Consider the following 20,064-nt stretch of genomic DNA (forward strand, 5'->3'; position numbering starts at 1 on the left):
TATGTATTCTCTATTCCCTCTTTGGTTGTCTCTCAGTTTACACTGCGATATGCCTGGCAGCTGTATTTGACTACTCGCTGTGCATTTCCTCCTGCCTGCTGCTCCAGTATTCAAATGCTGCCATTCTTTACAACACAGAGGTAGAGAGAAACTAAAAAAGAAAGAAAGTGGCGGAGTGACTCCTGGTGTTTTTGTTTTTCTATGTAAAACGTCAGGAAAAGTGTGCTAGATGTACAAAGAGAGAGAGAGACAGCACTGAGAAAAGACACTAACACATCTCATTCTCTCCGCAAACAACAGCCTCGACGCCCAGGACACCTGCCTCATCTGACCGGGTAAGAGAAGAGACGTCTTGAGATGAGTGAGTAACTGGATCTATACATTATATGACTGCATTTTTATGTCTGCTGTCATTATTCCAAGTAGAAGTGGACGAGTGAACAAGAGTGACTTTAATGGGATAGTTTGTTTGACTTGATTATAGTCGAGCAAAATATACAGCACAAATCCAGTAGTTGATGAACCTCCAGTTGAAAACCAATGTGGTTAAATGGGATTATGCCATTAAAAGAAGAAGGCTTATATCAAAATGTGTCAAAACCTTCAGGTTATCAGATGTTCAACACTTGAAAAATTGGATGTTGGTAAATGTAAGGCAATAAATTGTCAGTGTCCCAACTGTGAAGCAACTCAAAACCACTTTAAAAAAATAATACAATTTCAGGTGTTAGTAGACAAAGAAACATTGCAGTTAAATGCTAAAGCCATTACACACATCTTATTTGACTATACTGCCATCATAAATGTAAACTATGATCAGTTGAGGCCAAACCAAAGGTCATTTGATGGACCTCTAATGAAGCAACCGAATCCTTTCTATCTGCATCATGGGCGTCAGCAATGGGACACCCTTCTGCTGCTTTGCATAGTTTTGGGCTGTTCTTTGATGGAAACCTGTAAGCATTTCCAAGGCAAATCTGTTATTGCGAACAGGTCTAGTGCATGGGCAGAACGACAAACAAGTCTGTTTATTAGTCGTATTTCATTCTCTTCAACTGATAGCTACAGTAAGTTATAGTGAGGGGATACAGACAGTCCATCCAGAGCAACCTGAAGTCAAATATATTGTTGAGAAATTTGCTCTTTGAACAAGCTGGTTGAACGAGCAGGTCTTGCAAGGCAAGCTAGTTAAAAATACAGGCGAACACCAAAACACTTGATGACCATATTCAGTGCTCATATCCCAAAATGTTCTTTTATTGTATTTGTTTTGGCTTTTCTATTCATGCATTTAGCAGATGCTTTTATCTAAAGAAGGATATAAGAAATTCAACGCAATTTTTTTTCTTTTTCTAAAGAATTGTTTTTTTTTTTTTTTTTTTTTTTTTTTTTTGAAGGTAGAGAAACTCTCTCAACGAATGGCCGGACCATCACAGGTTTACAGATTTATTTTATTTTATTTTCATGTATTTAACAGATGCTTTCATACAAAGACAACAATATTAATTTAGCACAAAGCCAGTTTTTGCCAGACCATTACAGGGTTTTATTAATCTTATATCTTATTTTATTTTAGAGGAGCGTGAGCAATTATAAGAGCCAACAATATTCTATTATGTACAAAGTAAGGTGTTTTAATTAATTATTTTTTAAATACGTTTAGATACTTTTAATCCAAAGCATCTTGCAATAAAGGAACATAAGCAAAAAGATCAGCAATATGTTATGTGTACTAAGCCATGTATTTTTTAGATTTTTTATTTATTTTTTAGATAATTTATTATGTTTATATATTTATTATAAATAAATAATTGTTAAATTATTTTATTTGATCCAATTCAAGGATGACTTAAAATAGAAATTTGTCACAAAGCCAACATTATTCTTTGTGGTGGTAGAAAAAAACAGTCTAACTCATGAAACTGAACTGTTTTTGTACTTCTTCAGACTTGCCACATTGCCATGGATCTTGAGGATGCCCGTTGACTTCCTTCTCCCTCACCTCCTCTCATTGTCATGGAGTCTGACCCGAACTCCCTCCGTGACCCCTACAAACCTGTGGATGACAATGCTGAACCCCCCGATCTGGAGTGCGCCATCTGTTTCTCCCAGTTCAACAATGTCTTTAACACCCCTAAGGTACTCCACTGCAAGCACACCTTCTGCCTGGAGTGTCTTGCACGGATGAACGTGAAGTCCACCCAACCCGACACCGTCCAGTGCCCTCTGTGCCGTGCATACACCCCGTTACCTGACTTGGGTCTTCCCAAGCTAGCAAATGACTCCACGGTGCTGTCTTACCTTCCGGCCGCCATGCAGCATGTCTATAGCATCCGCTTCAACCGCAACAAAGGCAAACTGCAGGTGAAGAGAGTGCCCAGCTCTGCCCCGGCCCTAACGCAGACCGTCAGCCAGACTCTGGACGTCGGGAACCCAGCGGGCTTGGAGGGTCAGCAGGGCAGAGATGGGGGTAGAGAGAGGTCCCGGCTGATGACCATACTGCGAACTCCACTGTGCAAAGCTTTTATTATGAGCATGGTGGCAATAGTGACCGTCATTCTCAGCATTGTTTTCACGATCAACTGGAAGTAAGCCCGAATACTTTGTTTTTTATATATACGCTAGAGCATGCGTACAGTGGCGTAACACGAACATCGTGTGAAGCTCCATTTTTCCAATGCAGTGTACAATGTATACACAATTTGCACATGTGCTTTGAATTGTATTTATTTGCACTAAATAGGTTGTCCACAAGGTGGCGACACTGGTTCTGGCAGTTGTTTCGGAGTCATAAAAAAAAAGGAATGAGAACAGTAACAAACTTCGACGAGAAAAACAATATAGACTTCTGTATTGACAAGCTGTTGTCTGAGGGGATTAAAACACACCAGTGACTAACAAATACAAAGACATTTTTATCGCTCAGAACATTTGTATAGGAAAAGCTCAGGCACTGGGATCAATATCGCACATGCGTTGAACGCATGTGTGTGCACACTCTAAATGGCTTTAAAAGGCTGAGGCTTCGACTGTGCAGAGTATATTTTGGGCTTTATTATTACTGGCACTGACTGCATTCGTGTCAAAAGGTCAAATGACAGCATAAACAAACAAATAAACAACATGACAAACACATTTTTGAATTTTTCCATCCTAGACAAATCAGCATTTCCCTTGTCATGAAATCTACTGCTATATTTAAAAAGAAGGATAGTGGTTACAAAAAAAAGTACTTTAATGGTACCTTGGTGTTTATGTGGTACTACTATGTTTAAATGTTCAAAATATTATGGCACCTTTGTTTTGTGTTCCTTACAGACATTAATCTGGTGGTATGGGATGATAATTCTGTTGTACTTTAAACACACTATGGTACTCCTTCGGTATGTTCTGGCTCTAAATACTTCCTGGGGGCACTCATAACTGTATAGTAATTTCACAATATGTAAGCGGACGATAGTACACTGATAATAGTCAGTAGTGCTATATCTCCAAAATATTTTAAAGTAGATTATATACAGCTGTAGTCGATTATAAAAATGATATAGAGCAGGTTCTGCAATATAATGTCTTTACCGCAGTAAAGAGGGGTTGTCTTGTTTTATAAACTGGTGAATCTCAAAGGGCTCACATTATCCAACATGATATTCAAAGGCTCTCAGTATAAAGTGAGGTATTTCAACTGTGACTATGACAAAGCTCCCCCTAACAGAATCTATAGTGTTTAAAATGATCCACAATACTTTTTGTGATTTCAGAAATTTGTTAAAAAAAATAATTTCAGTTTTCCTCTTGTTTGTATGTTTTTAGCAATTCAGCTAAGTTAAATTTTTGTTGAGAACCACTGCAAATCAGGTTAGACGCCATATTGAATTTGCATTACAGCAGTCAATTACATTAAACGCACTGTAATTCTTTCCCTCACCGCTTCGGTTTCATCAGTGTTAAATTCATGTCTAATACTAAAATCAGAACTTTTTTGTAATTCCATTTCACTGAACCGAACTCCTATAATGAATTAAATTCTAATTCAATTAGCTTTATTTGCATGGTAAAAGACTGAGGCTTTTTTGCCAACCCTTACGAAAATTAATCATGGTTTTATTATAGCAAACATGGTTAACCATGAATACAAGGATTTTTTTTTTTTTTTTTTTTTTTTTTTTGGCGTACTGACTACCATTTTTACCATAAGGTCAGTGTAACGTAACCATGTTTATATATATATATTATATTTAGTAAAACCAATTTCCGCAAGGGAAAGTATTGTTGACATTTACACACAAAGAAAAAGAATATGAATAGGCTAAACAATAATAAGAAAAATACTTGCATGCATGTTTACTACGTTGATTCATTATTTCTGTTTCTAATAGCAGCACGTCTGTTGAAGCCTTTTTGTCTTGTTTTACAAAGCGATTACATAGCAATAGCATTAACAAAGTTAGTCAGAGTCGTGTAGAAACGACAAAAAGAGCGCAGATTCGTGCAGCAGATGGCGTCCTCTCGCCAGAGTTCGTTCACGGAGCTCCAGTAATACACTGCAGCCATCGCAATGGAAAAGTACCAGAGCTCTGAAGCTGCCCCCTCCCAGTCCCAGTCGCTTGCCTGGTATGGCTGACAAAACCAGACAAACCAGTAAAAAGATGTGTGCTATCTGAAACCTCAGAAATGGGGAAACTACTTTCTGTGTAAGTGACTTCAGATAAGAGGATGTGTGGAAAAAATGAAGGAAGTAAAGTAATACTTTGCACTGAAATAGCTGGACTTTTTCAGAATTTTGAAATCAATCCATAAGAGCTCTCAAGAAAGATCTAAAAATAGCACAGCATGAGCACAATGACTCAATACATCTCATTTAACATTAGCTAATGCATTAGCATTCATGCAATATAACAATGCTCCGCAAGTAGGCTAACCAAACCAGCTAAAATACAAATCCATAAACCATAACAATGTTTCCTCCATTGAAAAAGTCCATCCCTCGTTGTCCTCTCACATCAAAATCCTTTGTTTAGGACTGTTTTGGCATTTAAGCAGTGCTTGAGCTGTTCATAATTTGCACTCCTGATTTAAATGAGACTGAAGAAAACGATATTCCATAGCTGGAAACAAAAGTTTAAAGTTAAAACATCTTAATTTGGATTTGTTCATTACAAACAAGCAGATTTTCACACAATGTTAAGTGATAGACTGTCGTGTGGATTATTTGTGGATTTTTGTGATGTTTCAATCTGCTGTTTGGATCTGACGGCACCCATTCACTGTGAGCATATGTTCCAATGAAAGAAGAAACAAACTCATCTACATCTCAGATGTTCTGAGCTGAGTAAATGTTTAGCATTATTTTCATTTTGGATGAACTATTCCTTTAGCTGATGTTTAAAATGAGACTTTTTGTAAAGTGTTTCAGAAACATCTGGTCTCAAAATAAATGTTCAATGTGCACTGGTTATTTCTGTGTGGATTTGAATCAGATATCTACAGACATTACAAGTTCTGATTTAGAGACTGTTCGATTGTACTGTAGAGATTATTTTTTTTATGTACTGTAGTGAAGGTAAACACTGGGTTAGACAGATCGCAGTGATTCTTTCAGCCATTGATGTCATAATGCATCATACATCTCTGCCTTCGTATTGTCGCAGCTAATGCTAATGTACGTCAGATGATGCTTAAGCCAACACAAAGACTGAGCAGACCGGATTACAGCAGTCTGTTTTTGTGTTACTGCCCTGCTTGTGTACAGCATGTGAACTACAGTGCACATTTATTGTGCTTTTGCTTTGAATGTGTTACTGATGTAGAAAGAGACTTGTGTGTGTTTATGAATGTCTGTCCACTTCAGTGAACTACTGTGGGCTGGTTATGTGTCCTTCATAGGAACTGGCACAAGGTTTGTCTGTTCCTTTTCTTTGTTTTTGCGGAGGTCAGATTTGTTTTGCATGTTGAGTCTCTCTCTCTCTGTGTGTGTGTGTGTGTGTGTGTGTGTGTGTGTGTGTGCGTGTGTACTATTATGAGAAAGAGAGTTGTGGCATACTACATGAGAAGTTTTTGTTGATGTTAAAGTACTATTAAATGTTTACCACAGTTATTACTGTCTTATTGTTTGCAAGTGTTTTTTTTTTCTTACAACAGAGCAGTCTCCATAAGTAAGATAAACCCTTTATTTTCTTTGTTGAGAAACTGGTTTGTACTGATAATGTACAAACCTCTCAGAAAGGCTACATATGAAAGACAGATAAACCCTGAGATTACATAATGATATAAAATATGAAGTCAGAGTAATTTCTTCTTTCTTCTCTAATTTCTTCAGATTTCTTTCCAGATTATGAGTACTAGGCAGTATATATTGAGTAAGAATTTTTTTTTTTTTTTTTTTTTTTTTTGAAAGAATTCTCTTATGCTCTGCAATTATTCAAACAAAAACCATTTAAAACAACTGTTTTCCATTGATGTTTTTTGGACTTTCGGTGCTTTTTTAATTTTCATATATACATTTTTGTTCTTAGTTTGTAATTTTCCTATGAATTTCAGAGCTGTCAAGTTTGGTACAATGTAATATTGTACAATGTTTTATTGAAGTCTTTTGAAACATTCATCCCTATGGCGAAAATGAAATGCTAGAATCTGCTACAGATTATGAAAATGGCAAACAAAACAAGCTTCCTCCCACCCCACTAAATTTCTCCGCTTTTTCTGCTAAAACAGAACGCTTTACAGAACAACAGGGACAAAAAAAAAAAGAAGTCATTTTATGAAGTACATGAAAATGGCAAATAAAACAAGCTTCCTCCCACCCCATTTAATTTCTCCCCTCTTTCAGGCAGATGAGTGAGTGGAGTTCAGTTTACCACAAACGTGCAATGTTACTCACATCACTCCCACATACAGTGGGTTTTCCTGATGCCCTTCTCCCAGTGGATGACTAATCAGTCAACTTTCTGAAGAACAGGAAACACTCTCCCTTTATATATACACTGCCCTTCAAAAAAAAAAAAAGTCACCACCTGGATTTAACTAAGCAAATAAGATCCTCCGAGTGGACAATTACTGCATGGATGATTATGTTATGTGTTCAAAGAATGAGGTCTACCGGAATAGATGAATGACCAGATTATTCCATCAATGGATTTTTTCTTCCCTGATGGCACGGGCATATCCTAAAATGACAATGCCAGGTTTCATTGGTCTCAAATTGTGAAAGAGTGGTTCAGGGAGCATGCAACATCACAGAGTCCAGAGTCAGACCTTAACCCCATCGAGAGTCTCTGGGATGTGCTGGAGAAGACTTTGCACAGTTGTCCAACTCTCCCATCATCAATGAATGACTCTGGCAAAACATTAATGCAACTCTGGACGGGAATAAATGTTGTGACATTGCAGAAGCTTATCGAAATGATGCCACAGCAAATGCGTGGATTTTATATATATATATATATATATATATATATATATATAAAATCCCTTTATTATATACATATCACATATCTCATGAAAAGAGCTGCCACAGTCCCAGAGACATCACAGTGACAGATACAGTGTGTGTACATAGGTTAATTTAGAACGAAAAATTTAAAAGATGAAAAAGAATAAAAAGGAAGAATAAATATAATATGAATACTTTATTGCTATTGTGTGAATAATAAGTCATAATTTCAATCATTAAACAATAAATCATCATATAAATAAACAAATAACTCTAGTCTGATTATGAGCATTTTAAAATGTAATAAAATCTTAATAATTATAATTATTTAACAGGATCTTTAATCAAATTGAATTCAATAATAAATTATACATTTTTGGAATTTGATTAGGTACTCCAGATTACATGCAATCAGTTAGACTAATACCAATAATATTTTAAAGTGATAATTTTAATTTAATAATAATTAAAATATATTATTATTATTATTATTATTGTTTTATTAACAGCAATGATAAATCAATAATAATAATTTACTAACAATCATTTAATGCTAATTATTATTAAAAGTAATATTGTTATAATAAATAAAAATTTAGCCATAACCAAATAAACCAATAACCAAATATATTTTGATTAAATAGTTAAATTATTTTATTATAAATTATATTATTATTATTTATATTATTAATTATAATAATTATTAACACTATTAATTTATTAATAAGAACAATTTAATAACACAAATAAAAACAATTGTATCTTTAATTGTATAATATGTATTTTTGTTTGTTTTTTTGTTTGTTGTTTTATTTTTTTATTTTTTGTTATATTGATTATTTGTTTGAATTGTTTTTATTGTTGTAGATTTATAATTATTTATTGATAACAATATTTTTTTTCTGGGTTAAATTACAAAATGTGTTTCCCCTACTGTATGGCAAAAAATATATGTAATTTGCAAATCACAAAATTGTTGCCATGTAATGTTGCCATGAAAACATAAACTCGATGTCCGTTCAAGATCGTGACTCAAGCAGTCTTGTGTACAAACAAACATACAGAAGACGAACTTTGTGACAAACATCTTACAGGTGGAAACTCAAAGACATGAACTTTCACGAATAAATTCATCCTGTGTTTCTGTCTGGACACTAGGTCTTAGAGTAACTACTGTTCATTATTCTGTTAGGAATCCTGCTCCTCTAGCAAAATAACCCTAATTGAATAATTAGTGAAACAGACTGCAAATAATGCTAAATAAATTAGATTTTTGTTCCACCCAGAGAGTGGTTATATAAATGTTATTTAGACAATTTGTGAACAATGTAGAGATCCGTCAGGGATGCAGAGATGGGTCATTTAAAAAATGAAACTATATTGTGTTCCATAAATAAAAGACTGTACAAGATTATGCTAAACAGTTGTAGGAATGGAAAAACACTATTGGCTGGCAAGCTCTTTGTCGATGGTGATAATTTATCCTTTTTTAGCAAGTAAAAGGCCTTTATAATTGTAAAAATGTCCTCCTGCTGTGTCTTTTTGCTGTGAAATCTTTAATGACTGTATAGTGTAGATGTAAGAATAACTTTTATATATGTTAGTAATATTTATGATGAACAACAACTTATGTTTACTTGACACATTTTTTTGAAAAATCATGTTAAAATGTGATTATCAAATGTGAACATCAGGCTTCTGTTTATTTGTTCATTTCTCAGTATTGCATTGCATTATATGATCTGACACTACAGAGCCTCAAGACAGCAGGCCATGCTCTTATAGAATTAACCTAAAACCATAATTATTAGTAATAGGATGATTGTAGTGTCCCAAATTAGTTTAAAAGGTTCTTTAAATCATGCACAGTTTTCTATATGATTTGCATTGGGACTTTTTCCATCTGAACGGGCAGCTGCAGTTTTACAATGACCCTGATACAAGCAACTTGTTTGTGGTTTATTCCATATCAAAGGAAGAGGAAAGAAAACATGCAGTGAGAAGGTGGAGCTCAGTGAGCAGGTATCCAACAGGTGGACAGGACTGGTGCGTTTGGAAGAGGGAATCTCATCGACTATCAATCATCAAAATCACCCCTTAAAGAACAGAACCGAGACTCGAGGAGCAGCAAGCGAGTAGACGCCTCGTGCAACTTTGAAGGTAACAGTCTCTGTTTCCTCACTCATCTTTTTGCTTTCTTTTCCACTATTTAGAAACCAGAATGGATGCACACTTTTAAAAATAAAGCTTCTTTAGTCATTTAAGGTTCAATGAAGATACCTTAACATTCTTAGAACCTTTCCATTGGACATTTATAGTAGGTATTTGGGTTTTTAAAATGTTCTACCCAGTAAGAAATAAAAATAAAAAAAAAACAGTTTGACTGAAAAGTTCTTTGGGAACCAAAAATTGGTATTTTATGGCATCTCTGCAAAAACCATGTTTTGGAATCTATATCTTTAACACTGCATAGATGTTAAAGGTTCTTCACTGAACCAGATGCCAATAAAGAACTTTTAGTTTTAAGAGCGAATATTTGTGTTTTATTTTACTGCTGCTGTGCTACAGAACCATTTGCATGGTAAAGTTTGCATAACTGACCTCACAGAGCTGTGTGCAAACAAACACCATTCTCCAACCATCACTCCTAAGATAAAATATACAGTCATGTTTTCATTAATGCATCTACAATGTCTTTTTGACACTTAAGGCGCACTCAAAACTATCTGAATGTCATTGCATTAAATAAACAAGGCATTTATATTTAAGGCAAGACACCACTGGTGAATACAGATACAGTTTTCTGGATTTCTCTATACTTTGCTAGCATTTTCTGTATTACAAGTTTTCTGAAATGTCATGTTTCAAAATATACAAAACCAGAGGGTAATGTACCATATTTTTTAGTTTGGCCGGTCCTGCGACTTATAGTCAGGTGCGACTTATTTATCAAAATTAATTTGACATGAACCAAGAGAAATGACCCTAGAGAAAACATTACCATCTCCAGCCACAAGAGGGCGCTCCATGCTTCTCAGTGCTCCTATAGTCTACGCTGAGAACATAGAGCCCCCTCTTGCGGCTGTAGATGGTAATGTTTTCTCTTGGTTCTTGGTTCTAAATAAATGTGACTTATAGTCCAGTGCGACTTATATATGTTTTTTTTTCCTCCTCATGACGTATTTTTGGACTGGTGCGACTTATAGTCCGAAGAATACAGGTAATTGGATAATGTTGTTTATTATTTATCTATCAGAAAATACTGTTTGGCCACATAAAAAAAAAAAAAACCTTTCACCATGTTCATACGAAATCAAGCAAATGTTCTATAAACAAAACACTGTAGATGTAAATAAAACTCTAAATAGTAAATTGAAATAGTATAGTTTATCATGTAAATCTACATATGAAAAAAGATAAAGTACAATAAAATGAACACAGTAAATCTTTTCTAAAAAAAATCAGCAAATTTCACAATAATCACACTAATTTACATTGTAATTTAAAATGTCATAGTGCAGTATGTCATACATCAAATCCCTGTTGTTTCCTTCCATTGCATTTGTTGTAATTCAAAGCGGTAATGTGAGTAATGCAAAACAGTAACAACTCATCACACACTCACAGACTGTGTGAGGACTGAGACCTCTCTTTCTCTCTCTCTTTCTGCCCAGACTTGTGGAGGACGAGGAAATACTCTTCAGATAATATGACTAGGAAGTAATACACAGAGAGCACATGTCGAAAAATTTAGTTAGAAATATGTTTGGACTTTCCTGATGTGTATATGTGTGGATCCTGATTACAATATGTTTTTCTGAAGAAAATATAGTTGTGTTTGATCATGCAAAAGATTCCACAATTATGCTGATGTGTTTTAGGTCATCATCATTAGGTCTCTTCTTTCAGTCTAAGTCTAATAATAAGTGTAATAATATATTTTCACTGGTTTTTCATATTCCAGGCAAAATGATTTATGTCAGATACTTAAAATTATAATTATGAACAAATGAATAATTGATTAATTGTTGTTTAGTATACTATTATTCCTATAGTAATATTTGTGACTTATTTTTAGATTTTCCATTTTTATTTAGTCATTTAGTTGTTTTTGTCATTTTTATTTTTCCACTTTTTTCTTTTATAGTTTATCATAGTTTTTGTTCACTTTTATTTCAGTTTTAGATTGACTAGTTTTAGTACTTCAACTAATCAAAACTTAGAGGTAAAATAATTATTTTGTTTAATTTGGTGATTTATAACCATACTTTGTTTCTTTTTTCCTTTTTTTGTCAATAGTGTCAATAGACTCTCTGAAATTACAGCGATTGGTAGCAAATTAAAGCTAGAAATGCTTTTAATGTGAGCATAATTTAATATTAGAACAGACCTTAAAAAGCCTTGAAAAGTGAAAACCATTAATGAGCCACAATATAGACTTTAAAAGAGCAATTAGGTTGATTTAGGGTCATAATGATCTTTGCTTTACACCTTTCTTGCCTCAGGGTCGGCTCTACATCCACCCTCTATACACACACGACTACTTTTGCCAAATGCAGCTCTTAATTACATCTAATTATCAAGTATTTGCCAAGATACAGCAAAATGCAAGGACTAAATGGTTAAAGCAAGTCACGCTACCTACCTTGACCTCTAGCAGAACTGCATGACCTTTGTGGAGCTGTATGCTATAAAACACACACTTAATGTGAAAAACTGTGCGCTTTTATATAACATAAATAGACTTTTGTTTGCTTCTCTCAGTTTCTCAGGCCGATGGTGGACTGTGAAGGGGTTTCAATGGATGCTCAGGTGGAAAAGGAGAGAGGAGATGAGGAGAAGGAAGGTGGGCAAAGCAAGTCTTTCCTCTCTCCACAGCTGAAAGCCATGATCCGGATCAAGAAGAAGTACCTAAAGAGATCTAACTCAGTCAGGTCAAGCACTAACTCTGCTGTGTCCGATGGGAGTTTGCACCCTAAGAGTCCCCAGACCAGGAAGTCCAAGCGCAGGAGGTCCCGTGTGCTGTTCCCAAATAACACTTTGATATTCAGGCCAAAGAAAGAGCGCAGCGGGGCGAAACCTTTCCTGCTGCTCTTCAGCGTGATCGTCTTCTTCCAGGTAATTCTGCCTGATCTTTTCTTTGAGTGTCATTCCTGTGCCAGAACTGATTGTTTTTAAGGAGGTTTCCTTTCATCTATTATTGGTTCATCCTCTTTTTACCAGAGATATTATATATATATATATATATATATATATATATATATATATATATATATATATATATATATATATATATATATACCTATAAAAACACCTTTATTTATATATAAATATATATATATATATATATATATATATATATATATACTTATAAAAACACCTTTATTTATATATAAATATATATATATATATATATATATATTAGGGGTGTAACGATACGCGTATTCGTATTGAACCGTTCGGTACGACGCTTTCGGTTCGGTACGCGGTACGCATTATGTATACCGAACGGTTCGTTGGAGTAATTAATTATATTTGGAAAAAAAAAAAAAAAAGAGAGAGATAGAAATATAATGATATGCGTTCAACAAGGTAGCCCAATAACCCAAACAACGTAACAGGCAACGCCCCTGACACTCCCGAAGAAGAAAAAAACACCATCTTATATGTTTATGTTAGGCTACTCAGCAGGCGCTCGCTCACTCAGTACGCGCTGAAGGCTCGTTGCAAAATAGCCAATGCGTTTAACAGACTAGAAATTAGAAGATCCTCCAATAACCAACAGGTCTGGTGTTTGGGTGCACTTTGGATTCCCTTTAAGCTATAATGGTGATGGAAAGAGAGCGCTCGGGCAGAAGCGCTCGGGCTCGCTCATGAGGCGTCTGTCTTTGCTAAGCAACAATGACGTGCTCTCTCCATGAGACGCGGAAATTTCAGCGAAGGATAAATGGATTTCCTGCTCTAAAAATCGCTTGCAGTAGCTCTGCTACTAAATTTATTTCAAAATTGCAATCCATATACAACTATGATCAGCTGTTCCTTCATCTTGGCTGAGCTCTCAACCTTGTTACGGGAAAGGATGAAGCTGATTGGTTGGTTCTTGTCACATGACCCGCGGTGCGCTTGCGGCATTCTGAAAAGTTGAGATGTTTTTACATTTTGCTGTATCTAAAACGTATCGAACCGAACCGAACCGAACCGTGACATCAGTGTATCGTATCGAACCGAACCGTGAATTTTGTGAACCGTTACACCCCTAATATATATATATATATATATATATACCTATAAAAACACCTTTATTTATATATAAATATATATATATATATATATATATATATATATATATATATATATATATATATATATATATATATAAATAAAGGTGCATCTCAAAAAAATTGAATATCATAGAAAAGTTCTTTATTTTTTGTAATTTAATTCAAGTAAGCAAACTTTTTAATATTCTAGATTCATTGCACACAAACTGAAATATTTCAAGAGTTTTTGGTTTTAATTCTCATGGTTATGACTTACAGCTTAGGAAAATTATAAATTCAGTATCTCAAAAAATTAGAATTTTCCCAAAGAACAATTATAAAAAGAGTTACTAAACAGAAATGTTCAAGATCTCCAAAGCAGGTTTAATTATGCACTCAATACTTGGTTAGGGCTCCTTTGGCACAAATTACTGCTTCAGTGTGTCGTGGCATGGAGGTGATCAGCCTGTGGCACGGCTCAGGCGTTATTGAAGCCCAGGTTGCTTTGACAGCAGCCTACAGCTCCTCTCTATTGTTTGTCAGATGTTACTTATCATCCTCTTCACAGTACCCCATAGATTCTCTGTGAGGTTCAGGTCAGGTGAGTTGGCTGGCTGATCAAGCACATTAATATCATGGTCAGCAAACTACTTGGAAGTGGTTTTGGCTCTGCGGGCAGGTACTAAAGCTTGTCAGCAGATGGAAACATAAAGTGCTCCAAAAATCTCCTGGATGGTTACATCGACTTTGGACTTGGCAAAACACAATGGACCAACACCAGCATACGTCACAGCACCCAAATCATCACTGACTTCAGAAACATCAAACTGGACTTCTCCAGTCTTCCTCCAGACTCCAGACCTTGATTTCCAAGTGAAATGCTAAACTTACTTTCATCTGAATAGAGGACTTTGGACCACTGAGCAACAGTCCAGTTCTTTTTCTCCTTACCCCAGGTGAAATGATTCTGACATTTTTTATTTTTTTTTGTTCTGGTTCAGGAGTAGCTTGGTTCTAGGAATGTGACAAATGTAGCCCTTTTCCTAAAGATGTCTGAGTGTGGTGACTCTTGATGCGCTGACTCCAGCTTCAGTCCACTGCTTGTGAAACTCTTCCAAGTTCTTGAATCAGCTTTTCCTGACAATCTTCCCAAGGCTGTCATCCCTGTTGCTTGTGCACCTTTTCCTACCACACTTTGTCCTTCCATGTCAACTTTCTATGAATATATTTTGATACAGCACTCTGTGAACAGTCAGCCCTTTCAGCAATGACCATCTGTGGCTTATCCTCCTTGTGGAGGGTGTTGATGATTGTCTTCTGGACCATTGTCAAGTCAGTAGTCTTTCCCAAAATTGATGTTTCATGTGCTAAACTAGCCCAAGAGGATCCCAATATTTATACTCAAAATTAATCGAACTAATCAAGCTCAAAATGGAATAATCAATTTTTTTGAGATACTGAAATTTAAATTTTCCTAAGCTGTAAGTCGTAACCATCAGAATTAAAACAAAAAAACTCTTGAAATATTTCAGTTTGTGTGTAATGAATCTAGAATATAAGAAAGTTTGCTTTTTTTAATTAAATCACAAAAAATAAAGACCTTTTCCATGATAATTTTTTTAGATGCACCTGTATAAACATGCATTTTACATGCATACCTTTTTATTAAAAAGATTATCTTCCTTTTCTTTCAGGTCTACAACGCTATTGAGAATCTGGACGACCATGTGTTGAAGTATGATCTTGAGGGTTTGGAGAGGTCGCTGCACAGGGAGGTGTTTGGCCAGCCGGAGGCGCTAGAGGAGCTCATGGACCATCTGAACGATTACCTTTCCACTTACGCCCACCAGAAACCCCTCACCCTGTCTTTGCACGGGTCATCTGGCGTCGGGAAGAGCCACCTGGGTCGACTGCTGGCACGCCACTTCCGCTCAGTAGTCGATGACAAGCTAGTGGTGCATTATTTATCCAAACACCACTGCCCCCTACAGGAAGCGGCGCAGCACTGCGCCTCTAAACTAGCTCAGCGTATATCAGAGGTAGTGACTCGAGCCGATGAAGAGGAGCAGATTCCCTTCTTCATCCTGGACGAGGTGGAACTGATGGCCCCTCCGCTGCTGGACATCCTACAAATGTTTCTTCAGTCCAATCAGACCAATGAGTTTCTGAACGTGGTTTACATTTTTCTCAGCAGTCTGGGGCAAAGGGAGGTCACGGCTCATGTTCTTCAAAATGCCTCCACCAACGGGGCCCATAAACCGCTCCGACGGGCCCTGTCTCTCATCCATCCTCTATGGATGGAGCCCACAGTCGAACTCATCCCTCTTTCCCTGCTGGAGCGGGAACACGTCATACAGTGCTTTCTAGAGGAAATGACCCTCGAAGGGTTTTACCCTGAGTTCAGTCAGGTAGAGAGACTGGCGGATGAACTGGCCTATCACACTGCAGCTGGAAGACAGTACGCAAAAACTGGATGCAGACAAGTAGTGGGAAAAGTTAACCTGCTTTGAGAGAGCTTCAGACAGTGTGAACTATTCTCATTATTCAGCCATCTCAAAATCACATTTTTGTGACATACACTATAACGAAATAATAATTTTATTCAGCAAGGATGCACTAAACTGATGAAAAGTGACAGTGAAGATGTTTATAATATTTATATTTCAAATAAATGCTGTACATTAGATCTGTCAATTCATCAAAGAGTCCTGAAAATAAATAACATTTTGCACCAAATATTAATCAACACAACTGTTTTCCACATTGATAATAATAAGAAAGTGCAGCAATGATTTCTGAAGGATCATGTGTCACTGAAGACTGAAGTAATGGACAAACTTGTGAGATGGACCCATAAAAACTTTTAAAAATTGTATCACCAGTACATTTAAAGAACCTTTTAAAGAATTATATTTACAAATCTTCTTTTTTCTTTTTTTTCTTTTTTTTTTTTGTCTAAGTGCAATTCTTCAATGGTTGTCTTTATAATATTGTTTTTATTATATTGTTGAATTTTTCATCTATAAAAGTATGTGACGCGAAGCTGATGACAATAAATGTAACAACAATGACAACTGGAGTAATGGCTGCCGGAAATTTAGCTTTGCATCACAGGAATGAATGACATTTTTATTATTTTAAATTGCAATAATATTACATGGCAGTGAAATTCATGTTTAGCTGTTGTGGCACTTAAAAATGTGTGTAAAATATAGCTTTTTGTATTTTGTTTAATTAAATTTTATAATGTATAATTTATGTCTTTTTATAAAGCATTTCTAAAAAATAAAATGGTAAAGGATTAATCCAATACTGTTTCAAATCAGTTCAAAACTAGTTATGATTAATTATAAATATTTAAATCCGCTGTAAGTATTTACTTGACCTCTCAGTGTCATCTGTCTGTCAAATCTAAGGCTACAATATGTCCACACGAAGCCAGAGCTCACCCCAATCCGATCTTTTTTTCCCTCGTTCAAAAAGACAAATCCCATCCACACGGCGTCGAATCAAGAAATATCTGCGTCCACAAAAACAAAGTGAAACAGACTGAAAAACAATGTAGTATACATGCCAGATCAGTATGTGGCGCTGTAATTGTGTTACAGAGATACACAAAAATGAAGAAGAAGACTTGGAGCATGCGCATTAACCTTGCGTGCTGTAGACAAACCATTGTTGTTGTTGCTCTTACGTGATGTAGTGGTGTCTGACTAGGGTTGATGCATGGGGTGATGACATCATCGCTTAAGAAAATATACGGATGGCCCCGTCTACACGAAAATGCAAAGACAATGTTTTCAGATTTATCCACTCTGGGACCCGGTTTAAAAAAATAGTGGTTTCACCTTCCGAAAAAAGGCAGATCCGTGTGGATAAAATGCCTATCCGATAAAAAAGTTGTGCATATTCACAGAAACACGTCTCCGTGTGACGGAGCCTAAGAATGTTATTTTCCTGGTTAAGGAAAATAACTTTCTTACTTTACAATACCACTCGGAGCATGTAGAAAAAATCTGCATGATTAGGGAAAAAAAAGGAGCAAACAATGAACAACCTCAAGTGTAATACATGTTAGACTTTATTAAAAACACATAATAACCAAAACTAGTCTAACATACAGTACTCACACACGCATACAGTGGACATAGGAAAAAGGGTTAAAGCTTAAGCAGCTAAGAGAAGAGAAATAAAAACATGAAGGTATCACAAAATTTGATATTCAGCAGATCTACAGCCTGAAGGAAACATCAGTTTCTTAGTTCAAACACACCTTTGTAAAAGGTACATATGATACTTAATGTATAAATTAATAAGACTAAGTTTGATGCTTGCACGTCTTGCCTTTTTGAAAAGAGTCCTGATGCACTTTGGGGCTCCAGCTGGTCTCTGCTGAAGTGAGTTGATGAGAAAGACCAGTTTGAATCAGAGGATCTTGATGAATGGAAAGACAATGCCGAAGCCTGGCGCAAGCTAAGGGTGGTTTTGAAGGCTCTTATCTCAGCATCTTCTCCTGGAACTCCTGAATCTAGAAGAACCGCAGACTTACATTACCCAAGATGGCGGCCAGCTTTTCACTGTCCCGACAGAATGGTGTTTTCGTGTTTTATGTCTTGTGAGTCGCAGTGTTTATGTATGTCGTCATCGCGTCTACCTGTCTGTAAGCGCACATAGTCGCGAGTTTCTGCTCGATGTCGGCAGAACCACATTTTTACAGTTAAACTCTGTGCATGTGGTACAGCTACGGGATCTCAGTCTGCTATGCAGGCCGCTCGACCGATGAAGCCATCTCCAAAACCCTCCACTCAGCACTCACACATCTGGGCAAATAGGTCTCATGTGTCAGAATGCTGTTCATTGACTTCAGTTCAGCATTCAACACTATCATCCCTCAACAGCTTATTTACAAACTGATCCAACTGGAGCTCAACACTTTGCTGTTCAACTGGTTGTTGTACTTTCTGACTGGAAGACCTCAGGCAGTACAGGTCGGCAGCAACACATCCAGCACCATCACACTGAACACTGGGGCCCCACAAGGATGTGTGCTGAGCCCCATCCTCTTCACTCTGCTGACCCATGACTGCACACCTTCACACAACTCCAACCTTTTTATTAAGTTTGCAGATGACAGTCTCATTACCAACAAAGATGAGACAAACTACAGGAGCGAGGTGAGCCGCCTGGCCGGGTGGTGCAGTGACAACAATCTCTCTCTGAACGTGGAGAAGACGAAGGAGATTGTTGTAGACTTCAGGAGAGCACACACTCAGCACGTTCCTCTGACCATCAACGGTGCGACTGTGGAGAGAGTGAGCAGCACCAAGTTCCTGGGTGTGCCCATCACAGAGGACCTCTCCTGGACTGAAAACACAGCAGCACTGGCCAAGAAATCAAATCAGCGTCTCTACTTCCTCCGCAAACGGAGGAGAGCCAGAGCCCCACCCCCCATCATGTACACCTTCTATAGAGGCACCATCGAGAGCATCCTGTCGAGCTGCATCACTGTGTGGTATGCCGCCTGCAACGCATCCTGCCGAAAGACTCTGCAACGCATAGTGAGAGCAGCTGAGAAGATCATTGGTATCTCTCTCCCCTCCCTCCAGGACATTTATTGAATACGTCTCACCCGCAAAGCCCTCTGCATCGCAGGTGATCCCTCCCACCCATCACACAGCTTCTTCAGCCTGCTACCATCAGGGAGGAGACTGCGGAGTCTCCAGGCCAGGACCAGCAGACTGAAGGACAGCTTCATCCACCACGCTGTCAGGAATCTGAACTCACTCCCGAACTTGCCCCCCCCCTCCCCTCTTCTGCCCCAGGCACCACAGAACTATGAACCCAACCCCTCACTAATATACGATGGCATGCACCAGTCACTTTGTGCAGCATTGGTCTGCTCACTACCTCATTCTCCATGGAACTGACATCATTCCACTACCTCATCAGTCAGTTAAATAAAATAACTGCTCCTGAGCCTTTTGATACTTTAATCATACTAAATAAGCTTTTGTTTTTGCACTAAATAATCTTTTATCTGCATTGTTGTTCACTTCATTGATTTGCCCTCTATCTGCCTTTTGCCTTGCACTGCTTTATTTAACTTTATTTTTAATTTTATTATATGTCTTTTTTAACATTCCCTTATTGTATAGTTGTATCTACATTTTATATTTTGATCTAGATTTTTAGGCTTTAATGTTAATGTTATCTGTTTGCACCAGGGGTCTGAGAGTAACGCAATTTCGATTCTCTGTATGTACGTACTGTTCATGTGGAAGAATTGACAATAAAGCAGACTTGAACTTGAACTTGAACTTGAGGTGAGGCCTTTAAGGTCTGAGAAGGTTCACGCCTCTCAGGACGGGCTTGTCC

General features: G+C 36.9%; 3 protein-coding genes across 4 annotated transcripts in view; all 3 read left to right on the top strand.

Annotated features, from left to right (window-relative positions):
- The window catches only part of ier3 (immediate early response 3), a 308,099-nt gene that overhangs the window by 269,871 nt on the left and 18,164 nt on the right, over positions 1–20,064 (top strand). The gene's annotated exons all lie outside the window — the stretch shown is intronic.
- On the top strand, positions 78–2,826 carry LOC127957343 (E3 ubiquitin-protein ligase RNF183-like). Of its 2 annotated transcripts, none has more exons than XM_052555839.1 (3): positions 78–361; positions 1,398–1,436; positions 1,948–2,826. In XM_052555839.1, the coding sequence occupies exon 3, from the start codon at positions 2,017–2,019 to the stop codon at positions 2,590–2,592; it is 576 nt and encodes a 191-aa protein (XP_052411799.1). In that variant the 5' UTR covers positions 78–361; positions 1,398–1,436; positions 1,948–2,016; the 3' UTR covers positions 2,593–2,826. The 2 variants fall into 2 exon arrangements, with proteins under 2 accessions (XP_052411799.1, XP_052411800.1); XM_052555840.1 differs by having other exon boundaries at positions 78–335.
- On the top strand, positions 9,463–17,466 carry tor4ab (torsin family 4, member Ab). The gene is made up of 3 exons (XM_052555822.1): positions 9,463–9,589; positions 12,194–12,547; positions 15,384–17,466. The coding sequence occupies exons 2-3, from the start codon at positions 12,206–12,208 to the stop codon at positions 16,197–16,199; spliced, it is 1,158 nt and encodes a 385-aa protein (XP_052411782.1). The 5' UTR covers positions 9,463–9,589; positions 12,194–12,205; the 3' UTR covers positions 16,200–17,466.

This window comes from Carassius gibelio, chromosome B5, assembly GCF_023724105.1.
Source record: "Carassius gibelio isolate Cgi1373 ecotype wild population from Czech Republic chromosome B5, carGib1.2-hapl.c, whole genome shotgun sequence".
Classification (NCBI taxonomy): Eukaryota; Metazoa; Chordata; class Actinopteri; order Cypriniformes; family Cyprinidae; genus Carassius; species Carassius gibelio.

Excerpts from the sequence above, each read along its gene's own strand:
- LOC127957343 (XM_052555839.1), top strand. The coding sequence starts at position 2,017 with ATGGAGTCTGACCCGAACTCCCTCCGTGACCCCTACAAACCTGTGGAT.
- tor4ab (XM_052555822.1), top strand. The coding sequence starts at position 12,206 with ATGGTGGACTGTGAAGGGGTTTCAATGGATGCTCAGGTGGAAAAGGAG. Across the intron at positions 12,548-15,383 it reads GCGTGATCGTCTTCTTCCAG|GTCTACAACGCTATTGAGAA; the intron begins GTAATTCTGCCT and ends CTTTTCTTTCAG.